Source organism: Mastigoproctus giganteus, chromosome 10, assembly GCF_048544385.1.
Source record: "Mastigoproctus giganteus isolate SK-2022 chromosome 10, ASM4854438v1, whole genome shotgun sequence".
Lineage (NCBI taxonomy): Eukaryota > Metazoa > Arthropoda > Arachnida > Uropygi > Thelyphonidae > Mastigoproctus > Mastigoproctus giganteus.
Genome location: NC_143584.1, coordinates 116,663,655 through 116,686,326, shown reverse-complemented (window position 1 = coordinate 116,686,326; position 22,672 = coordinate 116,663,655). Strand labels below are relative to the sequence as shown.

Below are 22,672 nucleotides of genomic sequence, written 5' to 3'. Positions count from 1 at the left end.
CATAATATGGCTAAGGGTTTGCTTAGTTCCTTTGCTGCCTCCTTTAATATAACTGGATAGATCACATCCACCCCAGGTGCCTTTCTTATGTTTAACTTCAACAATTTCTCCTCCACTTTGCTCTCAGTTATTACAAAAATCATTAAGCACCGTGCTACAATTTGATAATCTTCTGGCATTTTCAATCCTTAATAACTCGTCACGTGTGAATGTAGATGCAAAATAAGATACTCATTCAGTTTGTTTGTTATCTGAGCAAGATCATCAACAGTTGAATCATCGATATCAAGTGGTCCAACCTGATTCATCTCCTTCCTTTTAGAGTTTATATAAGTAAAGAAATCCTTGCAGTTTTTCTTAGCATCCTTTGCCAAAAATTTCTCATAATCAGCCTTCTCCTGCCTAACCTCCTTTGTGACTTGATTACAGACTAGCTTATATCTGCCATAAGCTTCTGTGTCGCCTGATAATTTATATGCATCCCATGCATTTTTCTTTTCTGCCATAAATCTCATTAGTTCATTTGACATCATTTAGGCCTAAACCTTGAACAATATTTCTTAATAGGTAAGAAACGTTTAGTAACTTCCACGATTAATTCCTTGAATGCTTCCCACTTAGAATTTGCTGTTGGTAACATCATCAGTTGGTCCCACTGTACAGAATTTAAAACCTGTCTGAGACCACTGTAGTCACCTTTACTGAAGCAAAAACCCTTTCCTTTACCTCCGATGGTAATTATATCTTTAAGTAAATCCCACATTAGTACACTGTGATCATTGTCACCTAGTGTTTCCTTTATCTGCAAATTCTTAATACACGAATGATCACTGCTGATAACCAGATTAAGACTATTACCCTCTCTGGTTGCCTCTCGAACATGCTGATGCAGAAAACAATCATCCAATAAATCCACAAAAGTGTTACTAGTGTGCGAGTGACCAATGTACAAGTTCCAGTCAATATCTGGAAAGTTAAAATCCCCCATTATAAGACATTATGATTTACTGGCCCACTATTTTTCTGTACAATTGTTCGCTGTACTCATTCGATTCATTAGGCCTATAACACACTCCTAGTCTTATTTTCCTTTCGCAATACTTATGTCACACCAAACCAACTCAACAGTGCACTGTCCATCTATATCAACTGGATGCACTTCTTTTGATTTTATGTTTTTCTTAATTAACAGCATAACCCCTCCTCCCTTCCTATCCTGTCTATACTTTCTGTACACATTGTGCTCCCCAAATTCCAATTCTGCATTCCTAATATCAGTGTGACACCACATCTCTGATATCCCAACAATATCCAACTTTAATGTCTTGACCAGCACTTCAAATTCATCAAATTTATTTACTATACTTCTAGCATTGGTATTCATGCAAGTATACATGCACCTATTCTTATTCTTAGTTACCCTAACACATCCCATATACCCACCTGTTTCACGATGACTGCCATCAGTTCCGGAAACCCCCAGCACCCCTCGCTCCAGGCCGCTGCTTATTCTAATAAGTAGTGCAAGAATCACCTTCACCGCTGTCTATGGCCACTTTTAACCTTTTAGTCTGTGAATCTGCCCCCAAACTAGCAGTTTTCCGACCCACCTAACACTGCCTAGATAGCATCAGCAAATATTCTTGCACCCTTTCTATTTAAGTGTATTCCATCCCTGTAGAAGCAGTCTCTCCTGTTAACAAGCACAGATCACGCTGAAAAAAATTCTACCCCATGAGCCTTGCACATTCCCTTCAGGGCCAAATTGATTGACAAGGCTCTCATCATGTACTCCTTCCTATCGTGTCTGGGCCGAATTGCAGACACTTTCAAATTTAATCCTAACTCGCGATGTTTTTGCAATACTGACGTGTTAAGTAAATCTGCAGATCTCCTACTCTTAATGTCATTGGTCCCAACGTGTACAACAATATCACCCTTTGTGCCCTTAAAAGATGATATATGTTTCACAACATCATCAACTTTTGATGATGTTGTGTATAGATCTCTTTCTTTTAAGTTATCAGTATAATGCTGAAGCTTGAGGCAAACTCATCTTGTGCTGCAAAGATTGCTCAACCTAACTGCAGGTGTGTGGGATGCTGGTAATATATCTCTGATAAAAAAAAAAAAAAAAAAAAAAAAATCCTACTAGCAGAGAAATAATGGCTAGTCACTGATGATACTTTTAGTATCATCCAATGATAGCCAGACTAATAATGAAAATTGTCAACTATACAGAAAGACCATTAACCATTTCAGAAGTACGTGCATATGTACTTCAGAAACATGAAAGATCTAATGCATCCAAACATATATATACATATTACGTAGGTTGTTTAAAATAACATGTCGAATAATTGTCTTTAAATCTTCACACATGCTGCCATCTCTTATCAGTGTTCCCAACTAATAGCAGAAACAGTTTTAACAGATAATAGGAGGAAAACAGCTTTGAAAATCAGTAGAAGAAACTGCAAATGTTAGCCTCGGTTGTCAGATTTGTGGCCAAAAACGGAAATTCTCTGGAATTTAAATGAAAAGTTAATGAAATTGAATCAAATGATAAACTTAATAGCTATTAAAAGAGGTAGATGAAATTTAAAAATAAATAACTACTACAAAAAAAAACGGTTTTTTCTAGGTGTTCAGTAGGCTGAACACCTACTGGAAAAAAAAAATAAATAAAATAAAAAAAATGATGAAACTTTGCCTGTGGCCAGTTATAATTTTGGGTGCACCCAACTCAAACAGACCACATCATAATCAGATCATGTAATACAAATAAATGTGTTTATACTAACCCCAGAAATTTCAAATTTCTATGATACCACAAAATACACTGAAATTCTTATACCTCTAAATTACTGTAGCTGTAAATTCCTCTGTTTCTGTGCAGTCATCTCAGAGAACAAAAAAAATTATTCATTTTATTTATTTATGTACTTTGAAAAATTTACTGAGAAACAGATCAAAGATACTAAGTGAATGCTCAGAATTATCTGGTGATTATCAAAGATGTTAGGTGAATGCTCGAGATTATCAGGTGAACTCTGAGTTTCAACTGTATATTAGTATTAGTAATAGTAACAGTGCAAGGGAGCCACAGGCTTTATTGCATTGATAAAAAAAAAAAAAAAAACAGTAGCTAAGAAAATGCAAATTATGCACGTCCCTCCTCACATAGATAACTATCCAGTTGACCTTTAAATTTGTTAAAACTGTCAGCCTCAACTACCTGCAGAGGCAATTTGTTCCAGTAATCAACGACTTCCTGGCTAAAAGAAAACTTTCTACAATCCAGTCTAAACTTTTTCCCCTGTAATTTCAATTTATGTTTATGAATTTATTTATATATAATAAACTCTTTCAAATTTGCCACCCTCAGGGAGAGAGATATACACAGTTATTGAGCAGTTTTGGAGAAGCAGATTTCAATGAATATTGAGCACTAACATTTGAACTTATTTATATGTGTAAATATTTATAACGACTAAATGGTAAATGGTATTAGCATAAAAACATAAATAACAATAAACACAATCATACAAATATTACCATGTACTCCAATGTCAATTTTAAATGCAAGCTGAATACAGTATTAGACAGAATATCAAAGAATGTGCTTCAGGGAAAAAATACTTTCACATTGGAGGACCTGAAAAAAATAACTATTCTCCTTAATGAAAATTATAATGAGGTATGTGCAATCTTTATCAATTTACATGACATTTTGATTTTAATAACGTAGCATGGAAAAGTTCAAATGAATTTCTTGCATGTAGTAACAAAGAACGCTAAGTTTCATTTTTGCTGTCATTATAACTATAGCTCTGCAAAAAATAGGTAGTTCAAGGCCAGTCACTAAGCCTTCTATTCCACAGCACTACAGAATATAAATAGCAATAAAAGAGAGAAATTCAAAGAATAAATTCAAATACAGCTAAAGTTATATGGCCTCAGAGAAATTATAAAATGTTTGAGGGACCACTTGACCTTTCATCTGATTTTGCAGGCAACAGGAGTTAAACTGCATAGATAATGCAATGGTTTTAATTTTCAAAGCAAAACAAACTTATTTTTGTAATAAGTTGCTCTGGTATCATTGTACTACTTTCAAACAAATGGTCTTATAAAAGATTAACCTGGCCATTTGTTTAAAAAATGAGACACTGCTATGCCAGCCTGTTTCAGGACTAACTGATTCCTCATCAGATAGCAAGTGATCTTTAGTGAGAACTCAGACAAAAACATAGCTTTAGCTATATTCCAACTTTGAAAGTTGTTTTATCTATGTGTTGTCACTAAAGACTCCCAGACATCTCATAAGTGACCAATTAAACGTGGAACCAGCTGTACTAACAGTGTCATCTTTTAAACAAATAGCCAATTAACCATTCAGAGAAGCATCTGTTTTAAAGTAGTGCAATACCAAGGCAACTCGTTGCAATGGCCAGTTCCTTCTTTTTTCTTAATTATAATTAAGAAAAACTTCTTTGCAATGAATTTGCCATTGCATTATCTATGTAATTTAAATCCTGCTGGCCACAAAAACAGATTAATAGACTAGATAGTCCTACAAGCATCATATAAAGAGAGAAATGTCACCCGTTTTCTTTTTACATGGAATCTGAAAGACAAATGTGTTTCATTTGAGTGCCAGGTTGCTTTTTTAAAATTTCTGTATTGTAAATATTGATTTTTTTTTTTTTAACTGTTTTTTAAAAAACAGTTTTTCTTTGGTTTCATCAGTTTGTGGCAAGAATTATTTTATAATATGCTTATTCCTGATGCACAAGGCCTTTTATTCCAATGAACTATTTGCATCACCATCACTAGTGATAATATAAGCATTAGCATTTCTGCTAGCTTGGTTGCAAAAGGAAGCTGAGATGGGTTATGAACAGTTAAGCTGCATGCAAAGATAAATAACTTTACTCCATAGGTGAACTTAAAACGAGATTTGTGGAAAGTAGGGCAAAAAAAAAAAAAAAAAAAAAGTTCAGTGACTGGTTAAATCAGAAAATTAAAAAGATAAAACAAATTTCACTGAATGGAGGAGGGGGAGTAATAATGCAAAATAGAAGAGATTTTAAATTATGAGGAAGTAATAATGCAAAACAGAAAAGATTTTAGATTATGAATACTCTGAAAAGAGCAGATATGTACATATATTGCCATCAACATTAAACGGAAGGACAGAGCATATGAAATATGTGACACACAAGACAAGTGACAGTCAAGTGCCACTTGTCTTGTGTGTCACCACATTGTAATTTTCTTAAAATCTTAAAAAATGAAAAATTCCACTTACCCTTCAAATGCATGTAATAACATTTCTTCTCCAATATCTTTATATACCACTGACTGAGATGCAAATGACAGATCTGTAGGCTGTAAAGATTAAAATTAGTGTGGATCAATATTTATTGGTTTCAAGAATAATAATAAACAACAATGAGGAAAAATTTTACCCTGGCAATGATACATAGGAACCCTTTCAGTACTCATTGCTAAAAAAAAAAAAATTCCTGCTCAAAAAGTGTGTCCATCCAGTCTTGGTGGATGGTTAACTTTAAACAGGGTGCAAAAAATCCACTCAAATGATATTCTCAAAGCCAATTTTATTATCATTCCACAACATTGAAACTTCCTAGTAATCAACTGATAGAACAGCCATTCAGAATTCGACTGAAGTTGAATACAGCTAAGTAACAGATTAAAACTTTGCTATCAGGGATAAGGAAGTGATTATTCTGTTTTATAAGGCAATGGTTAGGCCACATCTTGAGTAGTAGTAGTAGTAATAATGGAGGCATGTGATGCAAGAAAGCAAGCATTCAGCCAAAAAAAAAAAAAAAAAAAATTTCACACATCCATTCCCTCTAAAAGTTTATCCAGTTCCTCCTTGAATTTATTTAAGCTATCAACTTCCACAATGACAGATGGAAGTTTGTTCCAGCAATTAACCACCCACTTGCTAAAGGCAAATTTCCACACATTTGTTCTACAACTCTCTTTCCTCAATTTGAATTTATTACCCCTCAGGTGTATAATCTAAGCAAGCGGAAGAATCCCATCAGAGTTCAGATGGACCTTTATGTAGAAAAGGTCTGGAGGGCTCATTTTAGGAAGGATGTAGATCAGCTGAAACAGGTGTAGAGAAGGGCAAAAGATTGTGAAGGAAACAAAAGGGTAGTCTTACAAAGTCAGGCTTCAGTTCTGCAAACTGCAGCATCTGGAGACTAAGCAACTGCAAATAGATTTGATCAATGTGTTTAAGATTTTGAATGGATAGAGTAAACAATGCTAATGGAATGCTTCCTCTTGTTCAGACTACACACATGAGAGGGCAGCATAAATTCAAACTGAGGAAGGATGGTTGCAGGACATACATGAGAAGATTTGCCTTCAGCCAGCAGGTGGTTGATTGTTGGAACAAACTTCCATCTGGAGTTGTGGAAGTCAGCAGCTTGAAGAAATTCAAGGAAGAGCTAGATAAATTATTGGAAAAGATGGACAGGTGTGATGTGAGAGGAGTTTATTTATTTATTTATTATTTTTTATTTTTTGGCTGATACTTTATAAGCTTGCTTTCTTGCATTATATTCCACTACTACTACTAATAATAATAATAATAATATTAATAATAACATTGCACTCACTCTGTGTGCAATGCAGTGCTTTAATCTAACACTTAGAATTAGTTATTCCTATGTATGTCTTTCTCCCAAGAAACAAGATCATTATATTTCAATATCAGGTATTATACTGCAAAATTTAAGAATAAATTTGTCAGGTAATAGCATAAATAATACAGCTTGTTTCATGTTCCAAAGAAACTGTTACAAAGTCTCACCCAAAATCACTAAAATATTCTTGGATTCTTTGATCAACTAGGAAGAAGTAGTAGTGGTTCATGGCATAAGAAAGTGGTGGCTGAAACCTGAGTTTTGAAATTTTCTAGTCTCAAAAATCGTTACCTATAATTTTTACTACAGGTAATGTTTTTAAATTTAAAACTAAACTATATTTATAAAGCTGCTATAATGACATAATTCTGCAAGTCTCATCCATATAAAGGCACACAATAAAAAATGAAGTGTCTAACAGAGTATTCAGTGAGCTAGGAAGTTGAAAATATTCAACAACAAAACCTATTTGCATGGCTCTGACAATATCAAATTCATGGAGATATCAAATTCTTAGTCTGCAGTCAGCTACACCAAGAGTGTGAGATCACAGTATTACATTACTGCACTCAGTATATCAGCATACTAAACTTGTGTGTAGGAGTAAACAATAGATTAGAATAGAGTACAAAGTAAAATAATTTATAATTACAAATTAACTTTATTTGATTTTAAAAAAAAAGTGATTGTGCAAACCAGCAGCTTAGCCAAAAGCTGACATTACTATAGATCAGTGGTTCCCAAACTGTGCGCTGCAGAGAACTCACAGGGGCGCCACAGGATATTTAAAATTTTCGAGGGAAGCACAGCGATACTCAACATCTGTCGGACACCGCGCAAATTACTAGCAAGAGGTAGTTCACAGTTTCAACATTACTTATTAAGTTGTTTGGACCTAACTACTTAATAAATAGAACTGTTAGGTATTTCTTTCAGCCTAGGGGCACCAAGGAAAAATTACTGAGAAGCTAAGGGTGCTGTGAAAAAATTACTGAAACACTAGGACGTCGTGAACTGAGAAAGTTGGGGAACCTCTGCTACAGACATTAATTTAATATAAAAATAAAATACATGATATACATTAACAAAAGCAATAAACAATATTATATTTGAGTTTTGATATTTTATATGTGTATATTTTAAATGCTTAATGCTTTTAATCTAGTACTATTTATCCCTTTTATCAGCATGGAAGCTTTTCAAGAGTTCAAAAGGCACACATAACTAAGATATGAATATTAGGGATTAAAAGTAACCACACTTTTGCTATGTGTTTAACTGGAAGTTTTTCTCCTATCCACCACTTGGCTGCTCGCTTTTACTCAATACAGGTGACCCCCCGCTTAATGCTGATAGTTCGTTCCGGGAAAAGAGAGTGCTAAGTGAATAGGCGCTAAGCGAGCGCCATATTCCCATAAGGTAACATATGTATTTGTGAGTTGCGGTCTATTCCATAGGATATTTTCTAATCAATAATAAATGGTAGTGAAAATATGTACCAATGTCGATTAAAATTATTTAATATTCAAAATTTTGTACATATAAAATATTCTACATTATATACACATATAATTATGAGGTAATTAACTAACGAAAATCATGAATTTATTAATTCGATGGCCCTGTGCTCTCGAATTTTCGTATCTTTGGACTAAAAAATGTGTCAATTTTGGGTTGAGCTTTGGCCCTCTTCCTCTCATTGTACAACATCATGTAGGGATTCATTTCTTTCTTCAAATTTCTTATTACCTAGGCACTTCGTTCCATGTCAGGGTCGTTCTCCCAGAAATAATCACACATTTTTTCGAAGTGTTCAAAAGCTTCACTAAGTCCTTTTGCAGTCAGCGACTTCATCGGTTCTTCATCTATAGTATCTTGATCATCATCTCCCTCAATAGCAAGCTCTTGTTCTTTTATAATTTCCATTATTTCTTCATTAGAGAGGCCATCCCTGTCGTTGTCGATCATCTCTTGTACGATGTCTTCGTTAATTTCGTGTAATCCTGCTTCTTTTCCGAGCTCAACAATTTGTGTTTTAACATTTTCAACGGAATCATCAGGTTCCTGGGAATGCTTTATGCAATTTTTCCAAACTTTCCTCCACACTCCATTCATGGTTTTCTGAGTCACTTCATCCCAGGCACTTGAAATGTTGTAGATGGTGGTTTTAATGTTATAGGATTTCCAAAACTCCTTTAAGCTCGGTACATTTTCAGTGTTGATGGCTTTAATAGCTTGGGAAAAGGTGTTCCTTATGTAGTGCGCTTTAAATGTTGCAATTACTCCTTGGTCCATTGGTTGGATCAGAGACATAGTGTTTGGAGGCATGTAAAAAACTTTTATGTGATTGTTCAAGTCTTCTAAGCTCTCTTTGCTTGGGTGTCCTGGCGCATTGTCCATGATTAGAATAGCTTTATAACCAATGTTATTTTTCGCACAATATTTTTCCACTGCAGGACAGAAGAACTCAGCATACCAATCAATGAAAAGCGGCCTGGTTGGGTAACCAGGCCGCTTTTCATTGCTTTTTTATTAGCCTTCCAGATTACAGGTAGGTTTGATTCAGTTAAACCTTTAAGAGCCCTTGGATTTTCGGAATGGTAAACTAAAAGGGGTTTTAATTTAAAATCCCTGGCAGCGTTACCACCCAACAACAAAGTTAACCGATCCTTCGCCGCTTTGAAGCCTGGCATGTTTTTTTCTTCTTTCGATATGAAACTTCTTTTAGGCATTCATTTCCAAAAAAGACCTGTTTCATCTATGTTAAAAACTTGTTGAGCAGTATAACATCCCTCTTCAATAATTTTAACAAATTCTTTTTTGAAAGTTTCGGCTCCTTGTTGATCTGCACTTGCAGCTTCTCCCTGTATTGCTACATTGTGCAGGTTATAGCGTTTTCTAAATCTATCAAACCAGCCCTTACTAGCGTTAAATGGTTCCACATTTTTTTCGGGGTGAGCTTTCTTTAAATCTTCATATAGGCTCTTCGCTTTTTCTTTAATAATAATTGAACTTAATGGAATTCTATGTTGAATGTTGTCTTCAATAAAATTATGTAGAAGTTTCTCCATTTCAATCATAATAGCCAGCCTAGCCCTGGTCAATTTAGTTGCCTGCAGGGGATAAGCTGTTTTTCCAGCTGCTAAAATTGATTATTTTTTATGATTGTTCTTACAGTTGAACCTGCCAGTCCTAAATTATTGCACACATCCACTTGTCTTTGACCGGAATAAATTCTCTTCAAAACGTCTAATTTAATTTTCAAACTCAATGTTTTTCTTACCTTTCTAATCTTTGCACCATGTCCAGACATTGTTGCTTTTTCATTCTTATCCGCCATAACTCTCTGCAAATGTAAATGCGTTGCACTAATTGTGATACGATGTTCGAGTACAGTAAACTGTCTGCATGTCTAACACTGTATGCACTGAATGATATCTAGAATTCCTCTGGCAAGTGAGCTGAAGACGGTGACAAATGTTTTATTTATCTGAAAAGTTCGATTTTACCGTGCAGTAAAATCAAATGGTTGTTTATTGCAGGAAAAGTACTGTAAATCAATTATGGTGTGACTCATGGAGAATGTTTATGGAATTTCCAAAACAGTAAAACAAACAAATTTTATGTACTTCGGGTGACCACAAGGTCAGAGGAATTCAGAAGACAAGAGAATACTGTACTGTACAAGAAACAGCACCGCATTTAGCACTCATGGGATTGATTGTGTGAAACACATTTCGCAAGTTATAGTTCCCACAGTAAAACAAAAGAAGAGATAGGGAGTAAATCTATTTTTAGTATCTTTCTATTACAGGTGAGAACAGAAAATGCAGACTTCGTAACAACATATGACACTGGATGGTAAATTTTTTCAACTTGTGTACTAAAAAAGAATTTCTCCCTTGAAACTATCCACACCAAGAAAATAAGAGCATATTGAAAGTTTCAATTTTGTACATAGAGTAGAAATTATAAAAATAATTACTGTAGTTAATTTCATGGTGGCTATTTTCTCCTTTTGCCAAAAAAAAAAAAAAAAGAAGGGCTCAAAACAGACTGGACTGAAGACGGATTTGCCAAAAATTCAATCTGTATGCTGTTTTACTAGCATACAGTTTTGACAGCGTTATAGTCAGATATGGGTTATAATGTAAGAACAGTGTTATAGCGAATCAGTGTAAAGCGAACCGCGTTATAACAGGGGCCTGCTGTACATTGGCTAAGGGAAAGAAAGCCAACACGAGAACCACAGCAAACTTCAGGAAACTTTTACCAGACAAACTTGTTTCCTGCTACCGCAGTTTCCCCCTGCATTCTTGGTAAACAGATGGTGTGTGTTATCGGTAGTGACAGTAGAAATCGATAATGATGTATTGATTAGCTTTTTCTCATTATTAAAAGCAGATTATTAAAGTTTATGAGTGTAATGCCTTCGTGGCTGAAATTTATTTATGGGTACACCCTCAAGGCTGCTTCTGTCTTAGGGTGTTTATTCTCCCGCCTCTCCACTGTTTTAAAATAAGAAAATGACTTCTACAGATGGTGCATGTTATCCGTAGTGGCAGTAGAAGAAGTTTTCCTATTTTAAACCAGGGGGAAGGGAGGGAATAAACACCCTAAGACTGAGGCAGTCTGGAGGGTGTATACATAAGTAGATTTCAGCCCACTCATGAACTCCAATAATCTGCTTTTAATAATGAGAAAAAACTAATCAATACATCATTATCGACTTCTACTGCCATTACCAATAACATGCACCATCTGCTTACCAAGAATGTAGGGAGAAACTGCGGTAGCGGAAAATGAGTTTGCCCGGTAAGTTTCCCAAAGTTTGTTGTGGTTCTCACGTTGGCTTTCTTTACCTTAGCCAATACATTATTCACTGGTAAATGTAAACTTGTTAAGAGAGACCACCCACTCTTTGATGACAGACCAGTATGTCTTAAAATAGTAGCCACTATGTTGGCTTGAGTTTTAGATAAACATCAAATTCAGCTTTTTTGGAAAAGCTATTTATATTAAAATGATAAAAGCAATTTATACTGACTTTAAAATTGCACAATGTTCTTAATGAGGACCAAAAGTTTGTTTGTCTGTCAATGGGGAAAAGGTGTCACCATCAGAAAAACTGAGGGCAGAAATACATACAATTTACAAACAGAGAGACTTGATCAACTCTTACAGTTATGATAACACAATTTCAAGTTTAAGTGTAATACTGATGTATACATTTTTGAAATTGTGAGCACCAATGATAGGGGCGCCTCCGTAGCCAGGTGGGAAGAGCAGCAGCAGTGCATAGCACACGCTTCTTGATTAGACCGGGGTTCGAGCCCGTCACCACCAAATACGGAGAATGCGGAAAGGTCAGGGAATGACCACCGCATATTCTGGAGCAATATGGCCTTACTTGCTAATGCTCCTAAAAACCAAAACAAAAGCACCAATGAAATAAATATTATTATTAAACAAAAATTCAAATATACAGCAGTACTGAAGTATATATGTTAAGAATCTATAATTTTCAGTTGTTAATATAGTAACAGCTACTTAATATAGTAATATCAAGTAGCTGTTCAAATAATTTTGTAGAGCTCTCTCTCTCTCTCTCTCTCTCTCTCTCTCTCTCTCTCTCTCTCTCTCTCTCTCTCTACAGGAGGTAATAAACCAAAATGACATGGCATTTTTGTGAAATTCAGGTATCCCAGAAGACAAATGAAAATTATTTGGTGTTACAGGCTTTATTAATTAATTTCTTTTGAAGCTAGAAAGCTTCTTGGTAGTGATGTTAGGATTAGCACAAATAATCTTGTAAGTGGTACTACTGTATAATTTACTATTAAGTGTCTCCTGAAAGAATTTCTCATGTATAATGCTGTAGTTGTTCATTGCTGTATCTATTGGGAATCGGGATAAAAGTCTTTATATAGATATATTCTTTTTTTTTTTTTTTAACTGTTGTTTATGCAATACCATTTTATAACTTTCATATTTAGCAATAAGTATAAATTTAAATCCATAAGACATTACCTCTTTCTCAATTTGTGAGGTACAATGATACCTAAGTTTTCTCCTATTATGTGTGTATAGTAGGGACAACATATTTGACATATTTTTTTTTTAATTAAAACCCCAAGCATGAAAGATATTAGAACCTATAATACTTAGTACCATGAGTGGGTTGAAGGTTGAGAAAACTGATGATTCTTTCTGACATTAGACTTGAATTTCTGTAGATTGTAATTTTCAGGAAATATATGTGAAGGAAAGATGTTTCAGAAAATAGAAGTTGAAGAGATAAATGAGGAAAAAGAAAAGTTGATTCCGTGAATTTGAAGTTGGACAGTAAATGAATGCTTACTGGTTGTGGCACATGTTCAGACTGGTTTAGAAGAGGGTGGGGGGGGATTACACAGGGTGTCTCAAAAATATGAGACATGTTTGTACCAGTAATAACCCTGGTACAAACATTTAGGGGAAGTAGGTAACATCTAAAGGAATGTGAATCGCATAGGAACCCAGAACCGGAAACGTCACGGGAAAGTAGTAGCAGAGGCACAAGAAGCAGAAATGACACAAGACAGTAATTAGTGGCAAACATTTATTTGACATAATATTAACAATGGAGTACGAGATGGATGCATTTCATGATATTACAACAGATGCTCGAAAGTTCCACCATGAGATGCGATGCATGCATGACACTGACGCAGCATGGATTGGCAGACACGGTCGAACACACCTGGAGTTTCTTTGACAGTAGCAGCAGCACAGACGAGTCTCGCCATGAGATCCATTTCCGTCTCCACAGGCGATTCATACACGATAGATTTGAGGGCCACCCCACAGAAAGAAATCAAGGCTCGATAAATCAGGTGTGCGTGTGGGCCAGGCAATGTGTCCACCATGGCCAATCCATCGACGACCAAAACACCTGTTCAAATGGTCACAAACACACCTTCCATAATGGGCAGGCGCCCCGTCATATTGAAACCAAATGTTGCATCTCACATTTGCTGGAACATCGTCAAATAACCCTGGTAGAACTTGTTCAAGAAAGATCTGATATTTAGCGGAGTACATGCGGGATGGTAAAAAGTATGGGCCGACGCAGTCACCGACCATACCTGCCCAAACATTTATTGCGAAGTGATGTTGTGCCGCACGGGGGCGCACACCGTGTGGGTTGTCGTGAGCCCACACATGAGCATTGTGCTGATTGAATAAGCCTTCCCAAATGAAATAAGCCTCATCCATGAACAAAACATGTTCAAGTCTTGGACACTTTCTTGGAGAAACCACTGCGCAAAAGCCACACGTGCAGGTGATCTTGAGGGAGCAGTAACTGAACCCTTTGGAGATGAAAGGGGTGTAAGGAATCATCGTGCCAGACACGCTGTACACTGCAACGAGACACTCCTAAGGCAGAGGCAATGGCACGTGTTCTGGTAGTAGGATTATTCTGGATGGCATTCAACACACTTTCTTCCATGGAGGGAGTTGGCATCGAACGTGGTCTGCCCGCACTACTCCTGTTACCTCTAAATGACCCATAATCGCACAAATTTTGATGCTCACGCACAAACAAACGGTGGTCCGTTACATGTCTGTCTGGGAGCATTCTCCATAAATCCGTTCAGCGGTTCCATTTCCCTCTGCTAATCCATACGCTAGATGCATGTCTGCCAGCTCACAGTTCGTATATCGATGCATGCTCTTCGTGCAGCAACTACTGCTTGAATGAGTAAACCAGAAATTTTCCCTCTCACGAACTGATGAACAGCGCCGTGTACCGACCTACGGTGACATTTCCGGTTATGGGTTCCTATGCGATTCACATTCCTTTAGATGTTACCTACCTCCCCTAAATGTTTGTACCAATATTTTTGGGACATCCTGTAGATGCCAATTCAGAAGAACAGTGCCCATGGAAGCATCTATAGAAAAGGCATGCAACAGAAACAGAATATCAATGAGACTACAGTTGAGTGACTTTGTATGAGATTAACCTGATTGCCTCATCTGTACGGAGCTTAAAGTGTGAGGTTTTGGGTGCATCACCTCAAATGTGGGAACAATATTCCATTGTATGGAAGATTTCAGATTTATTCAGAGTGAGCAGTTGTTTAGAAGAAAAAGTAATGCCAGAAGTAAAAGAGAAAACCCAGTTTTTTAGAAGCAGAGGAAGCAATATTTGTGATATGCTTATGCCAAGAGTGATTGGTAGTCACAATAATCCCTAACAGAGACATATAGCAGAAAGAAAACATCAGAATAATAAAAATGTGTAAAATGGTGGCATAGAACAGGAGAACTCAGGGTGCCTCTGTAGCCAGGTGGGCAGGAGCAGCAGTGCATAGCACATGCTTCTTGATTAGACCAGGGTTCGAGCCCATGACCACCAAATACGGAGGATCCAGAAAGGTCAGGGAATGACCACTGCACATCCCCGGAGCAATATGGCCTTAGTTGCTAATTCTCCTAAAAAAAACAAATAACGAGAGCTTAGGAGCACAGGTTCTGAGAACAAGTGGAGAAATAACATCAGGATCTGGAGCTTTCTTGGCATTAAGATTGTTCAAAATTCTTCTGGCATTCTTTTGTTGGAAAACCACATGAAGCATTGAGTGGAATGTACTGGGAATGGCAGGAGGAGGTAACATAGTGGGAAGAATGGCAAGATCATCAGTACAAGAGTTAGAAAAGTAGAAAAGACTTAAGTAGATTTTTTGTTTATCTAAGAACCATATGGCAATAGAACCACAAGGTTTTAATCAGAGGTGGGAGTAGGTAGATGGGAAAAAGTTGCAGCCAATAGCTCTGACAAGAGAAGAGAATGCTCAACTACCAGTTGGACAAGAAGCAAGTTTTCTAATTGTAACCTGTTCAAAATCTAGGACTGATTAACAACAGCTTTACAATTATTGCAAGATTTAGTGTAGGCAGAAAATGAACCTGGCAATTTGGATGCAAGCCAATTGCAAAATGCAACATTCTTAACTTGAACAGCCTTGGCACTTTTATTGGAAAACCAAGGTTTATATAAAGAATGAGATTTTAAGGTGGACTGTGGACTAAAGGATTTCATCCCTACAATAATAATTTCACTGACACGATCTGAGCAAACGTCGAACCAGTAATCCAACCAAGAAAAAGAACAGTAATCTTGTAGCTCATCCCATTTCATATTCTTATAATGCCTAAAAACATGAGGTTGAGAATGGCCAAGAAGAACAGCTCCACTGGAGAAGACATCATTACCAAATTTTGATCTGAGGTGTCTAGATAACAATTATTGAACATATTATTGAACAACACCTCGACTGTGTATTTTGAACAATTGTTTGAGAGAAAAGATCAAGAGTATTAGGTGTGTGGTGAAGACTGTCTGTTATTCTGGTCTGGTCAGTAAAGGAATAATCTGTGTGAGTTCACAAGCTGGGTCCATGTGATTAGAAAACTGAAGACAGATGGAGGTTTGAACATTAAAATCACCAAAGAAACCAAATCCACTTTTGTTAAAAAAGTTGAACTGAAGAAAGTCAAGCTTCAGAGAAAAGGAGTCAAAGAGTTCTGAGTGATTATTGGATTTGGTAGAACAACAGATACAACATATGAATTTAATATAATGGGGCAGAGATTTTAAGCCAGGAAAAATTAAAAAGAAGAGATTCTTTTTAATTTTTCCAAATAATTCCAAATTACTAAGTCTTTGACAGGAAATTTCAGAGCAGACATATACATAAGTAATACCTTTGAGGCAAAAGGAATCACACAGTTAATAAAGAGAACAACTGAGATGAGCAGTGGCAGTTGAATCAACCAATAATTGGGATTCTGTCAGAAAAACTAAGTGGGGTTTTGCAGAAAGTAAGTGGAAATGGAAATCATTGATGTCGGAACTGAAACCACTTATATTTGTGAAATGAACGAGGAAGTGTTTGGGAGGTTTAGTTCTTTTAGCAGATAAGTTTGTTCTATTAGTTTGACTACCCAGCTCCTTGACAATGCCCTCCTTCCGTTTACATGCTACTCAGACTCCCTTCAGTCACTATCTCACACAGTAGAGACAGCTTGATTATATAATAGCTGATCTGGATGATTCCTAGAGATTTAAAAATAAGTTTGGTTTGGTGGACTATCTAGCAACCATCCTGCAAACACTGTTTTAGTGCTGTGCCCTTGAAATGTAAGGAAGGTTGGATCTAGCCATGATACCAGACAAAGTCAAAAGACATCAATCGTACTTCGTGATGGAAGAGACAGCAGCTGACAGAGCTTTTCTCTGGAGACTAAACACTGGTTTCACCACTCCAATAAGCAAAAGTGGTGGTACTGCACCACTTGTGCCTGACAATACAGAGGGGAGGCATTGCTCTGTGTGACGGGGACATCGCACCTTGTTCCCTGCTTACACTGGTCACACTTGGATGGTCACCTCCAGTACACTAGGTGCAGTGTCTCAGAACTTGCACATGGGGAAGAGGGGAACATATACCCAGAGTTACCAACAGTTCCACCATACTGAAGGTTCAAGCACAGGATTTGGTTGTCACAGAATGATCAGACCTCACCAAAATTTGACTCGCTTGACTCACAAGTGTCACCTGAATATCAATTCCATGAGCATTTTAATCTCCCTGGTAGCAAATGCTAGCTTGTCATACTTGAGAGAATGTCTGCAACAATTCTGAAGGATTTCATATTCTTGTTCTAGTATATTCTTGTTTATTAAAACACAGTAATATCCTACTGTGTTTATTACATATTCAGTAGGATATCAAATCATAAGCTATTTTATGGCCACCTGCTATAGATTTTTAGGCTAAGGTAAAGAAAGCCTGCACGAGAACGACGAGAAACGTTGGATAACTTACGCGGAAAATTAGTTTCCCGACACTGGACTCTAGCGCTGCTCACTCGGTAAACAGGCAGTTGGTGTTATCGGTCTGGAGCAGAAATCGAGAAGGATATATTGACTGACAGGTAGGCGGGGCAAACGATGAAATGATTGGTGGTGGGCGCGACAGACGACAAACTACTGTGTAGTCATTGGTTGGCATTATGATGTGTATTTACCAATAAAGAACGGTGCATAATAGTTTTGTAATGAATGGTGAATAGGTAATAGTAGCGATGAATCTTTTAATATGCTGACTGACGTTATGATACATATGTATCCGCACAAGTGTCTTTAAAAATAAAAGTAAAGTAATAAAAAATGAATATTTTGTTAATAAACAATTTATGTGCTAGTCCACCCATGATTCTAAAGAAAAAGGTTATGTTACCCCCTCCATTTTGGGAGGGGTTCAAGCTCCCATGGGATTCAAGTTGAGGTAACTTGACCTTTTTTCACCATTATTACGAAATACTGTAGTGGTGAAAAAAGGTTAGGGCATTTGCGATTAGGACAAGTTACCATTAGTGCTGCTAAAGTGATACTAAACCGATGTTATCGCGTGTTGTGTTCGCACACCAATCAGCACATCGTTTGCCACGCCTACCTGTCAATCAATATATCGTTCTCGACTTTGCTCCAGACCGATAACATCTACCACCTGTTTACTGAGTTGCAGTGCTTGAGTGTCGTATCGGGAAACTAATTTTCCGCATAAGTTATCCAACATTTCTCATTGTTCTCGTGCAGGCCTTCCTTACCTTCTCTGATTTTTATTTATTTTTATTTTATTAATAACAAGATACACAACAGGTAACCATTAACAGGGTATCTGATAGCAGAACAATGAGCAGAGTTGATAACAATAAAAAATCGAACAGATGCATGCTAGTAATCCATAGTTGAGCACTGATAGGCCTAATAGGAATACTGACATGATTTATAGGCAATACACAGTCCAATTTCCTAATAATTTGTCTAAACTCAATTTTATCCGAATGCACGTTTTGGAATTTAATAAAGAGATATTCCAAGTCACACTCATTAAACTACCAGTTCCTTATTTAAACTTAAAAATATCTAAAAGTGGAAAGCATTTCTAGCTTATCTATAAGACTAAGTTTACAATGTCTTTAGCTCAAACAATATATAGTAGATGCTTTTGATATTGCTATTTGGATTATCTCATTCAATTAGCAGCAGTTCCATATCATCCTTGATTCTGTTAACATTACACTAGCCAACACGATTTTTACCTTCAAGAACTTAAATGCTATTTTTAACCAATTTTTATGAATAGATTTCGAAAACCACCATGACGGTTTCACATCACGTCATAGTTATTAAATATAGAGCGAGTTACGTTTTAACAAAATATGCCATTTTGCATAATCTAGCCAGTAATGTATGACGTACTGATTTATTTTAACATATATAAGCGTTTTCTCTTAATTTTAGCAATCGATTCTGGCTTGGGTTTTATTGTGATAAACATAATCAGACTTCTACCTATGGTTCTTAGGTTCAAATTCCGATGCAACAATTTACAAGTTGAAGAGAGCACACGTAGCATTTTTGGTGAGGATTTTTGTAGGCTGTGCCAAGGTTTTCCAAGTATTAACTAATTGTGACATGTTCTCAGGGTTGTAAATCTAACCTTCAAACATAAAAAGACCCTCAAGAGTAGGAGGGTGCTGCCCTCCTACTCTTGAGGGCCCTCCTACCACTTCACAAGATGTCGACTATCAGCCAGTAAGTTCAGGTAGTGAGGTACATTTAATCAAACAAGATGAGTTACATGATTTGGTTCAAGACTTAAATTTGCCGAAAGAACAAACTGAACTGTTAAGTTCTAGGTTATAGCAGTGGAATATACTCACAGCAGAACAAAGATTTCAATGTTTCGAAAAAGACACTAAAAGTTTTCGAAATATTCTGCTACAGAGGACAGTATGTGTTTTTGCAAAGACATTATTGGACTTCTGAAAACATTAGGCGTCATGCATAAGTCAGATAAATGGTGTTTATTCCGAAATGTCTCGAAATTAAGTTTAAAAGCAGTTTTGCTTCATAATGACGACAAATTTCCATCAGTTCTTGTGTTTCGTTCAGTTGGACAAAGTCATGAAAGCAAGGCTAAGGTTCTACATGCTATAAAATACCAGGATTGTGGTATGCAGTGATCATAAAGTTATTGGTTTGCTTGTTGGTTTGCAGGGGGGTTCACAAAACGTTTTTTCTGTTTGTGGGACAGCCATGTGACAGAAGAACATTATTTTGTGCAACGTTGGGACAAGAGGACAAGTTCATACCAGGAGAACATAATTAAAATATATTCCTTTAGTGCGATGAAACAAGTCCTTCTTCCACCCCTGCACATCAAACTTGGATTGATGAAAAATTTCGTGAAGGGACTAGACAAAAAAAAAAGGTAACGAATTTGCACGTTTCCTAATTTAACATATGAACTTTCCAAAATTAAGAAAGGAATTTTGTTAGGATCCAAAATTAGGAAACTCCTGAAAGACGATGTGTTTGAAACCCAGTTAAAGGAGGTTGAATTGGCAGCTTGGCGATCATTTAAGGTGGAAGTACATGGTTTTTTGAGTAATAGGAAAGAAGAAAACGTTGGTGTCCAATTTAGTCGAGTGTTACAAAAACATGGGCTGTCGAATGTCGTTGAAAATTCATTTTCTTCATTTGCATCTCAAATTTTTCTCCGAAAATCTGGGAGATGTGAGTCATCACTCACATCTCCCAGATTTTCTCCCAGAATAAGGGGAGCGGTTTCATCAAGATATTTTTCAAGATGGAAAAGTGGTGCCAAGGATGCTGGGATCCTGTAGTGATGAGGGATTACTGGTGGTTCCTTGTGTGGGAGAGTAAGCAGAAATACAAGAGAAAATCCCTTAGTAGCAAACATTTTTAAGGTATATTACAGGTATGCTCATTATATATTATTGAAATATAACTATTTTGCAATGACGATGATTTATGATATTTTTTCCAAAGTTAAATTAGTTATAGAGAATGTATAATATTTTTTTACACTTGTATTACAAACTTGAATTATACGTATATATCTCTTTATTTTAACATTAAACATTGGTACATCTTCTGATGTAGATGTGATATTTTCATTACGGAGGTATGACAAAATATTTTTTTTGGCTAGTGTTATTGGACATTATTGTTTCATACTGTTTAGCAATGTACTATTGATTACTGGTTAATAATATCCATAAATCACTATTTATATCAAATTTAATCAATTATCATTAAACTAAGTGCATGTTATTAGTAACTAATTATTTAAATTTCCACATTTCTTTGAACTGTAACTAGTAACTGCAACTGATTATTAATATCAAATCCACAGAGGACAGCAGCAAGCTCAAGAAAAGGCCATGACTCCAGGGGCTCACATTTGGTGAGTATGGGCTTGGCATTCCTAGGGTCCTGAGATGGATGATATCATCATTCTTCTCTTTCTTGGTGATTCCTTTCTACTTCTCTCTCTCTCTCTCTCTCTCTCTCTCTCTCTCTCTCTCTCTCTCTCTCTCTCTCTCTCTCTCTCAGAGTAACTTGGAAATTTGAGCATAAGCCTCAGACTTCCTTAAACCATATGGCTAATAATGATAATGACACAGATTGGATCAGGATTAAATGTCTACAGTAAGTAGCAGATGTGTAAACATGAAAAAGTGTGTGCTCATCTTTGTTTCAATTTTAGTGATGCAAGAAACCATGCTTATACAGCTTAGACACACAAAAAAAAAAAAAAAAAAACCTTTACAATTTCACCTATCCATCCCAACAAATCATTTATCTAATTCATCCTTAAATTAATCAAGTAATCCACTTCTATAACAACAGATATAAGTTTGTTCCAGCAATAAACAACCCACTGGCTAAAAGCAAACTTCCGCAAATATATTTAAATTTATGCTCCCCCCCCCCATGTGTATATTTGGGCAAGTGAAGAATACCATCAGCAGTGAGCTTGGTCAATCCATTTAAAGCCTTAAACACCTCAATAAGATCACCTCGCAGGTGCCTGGACTTCAGATACTGCAATTTCAGAACAGAAGTCTTTCTTAGTAAGAGAAAGACTTCTCACCACTTTGTTTCCTTCACCAATCTCACTGCCCTTCTCTGTATCTGTTCCAGCAGCTCTACATCCTTTCTAAAATAAGGGCTTCCAGACGTGTATGCAGTACTCAAGATGGACTCACCACTGCATTATATACAATGGAATAATAATAACCTCCTCATCCCTGCTAACAAAATTCCTGTATATTATTGACAAAACTGCATCAACTGTCTGAATGGTCTGTCTGCACTGCTCAGAGAATTTCATATCTGACTGCACATTTAACCCCATGTTTTCCTCCTTTTCCACTACCCTGAGTGTAGTACCATACAGTTGGTACATTTACTATAGGATTACTGCAATCCACATGCAGTACTTTGCATTTTTCAATGTTGAATTCCAAATGCCATTTCTCAGACCATCTGCTTAATTTTTCTAGTTCTTATTACTGTAGCATAATATCATTACTGTCATTAACCACCCTGCCAACCTTTGTATCATCTGCAAAGTTAGACATTAAGCCTGATGTACCTTCATCAATATCATTAATAAATACAGAAAACAACAACAAAAAAAGTCTTGCCTGACCAATTTGATTGGATAATACAATGCAGTCACAAAAGAACTGGATGCAGGGAATAACTTTGATATTATATATTTGGATCTTAGAAAGGTTTTTGATACTGTTGCACATAGAATACTGCTTCACAAATTGGAGCAGTGTGGCATTGGAGACAAACTGCTGCTATGGATAAAGGGATGGTTGAGGGGGAGAAGACAGAGAGTGGTAATCAATGGACACTGCTCATCGTGGACTAATGTTATTAGTGGAATCCCTCAGGGTTCAATGTTGGGTCCATTATTGTTTTCTGTATTTATAAATGATATTGATGATGCTATATATCAAGCTTAATGTCCAAGTTTGCAGACGATACAAAGGTTGGCAGGGCTGCTAAGGCTACTACTGATGCTATGCTGCTGCAACAG

General features: G+C 36.4%; 1 protein-coding gene across 4 annotated transcripts in view; it reads right to left on the bottom strand.

Moving 5' to 3' along the window:
* unc-104 (kinesin family member unc-104) overlaps positions 1–22,672 on the bottom strand; it is a 1,041,320-nt gene that overhangs the window by 922,288 nt on the left and 96,360 nt on the right. For all 4 annotated transcript variants that reach the window (XM_090382707.1, XM_090382708.1, XM_090382709.1 and 1 more), the window contains exon 4: positions 5,315–5,394. In XM_090382707.1, the coding sequence (XP_090238833.1) occupies positions 5,315–5,394 (80 nt within the window). The remainder of the gene's footprint in view (positions 1–5,314; positions 5,395–22,672) is intronic.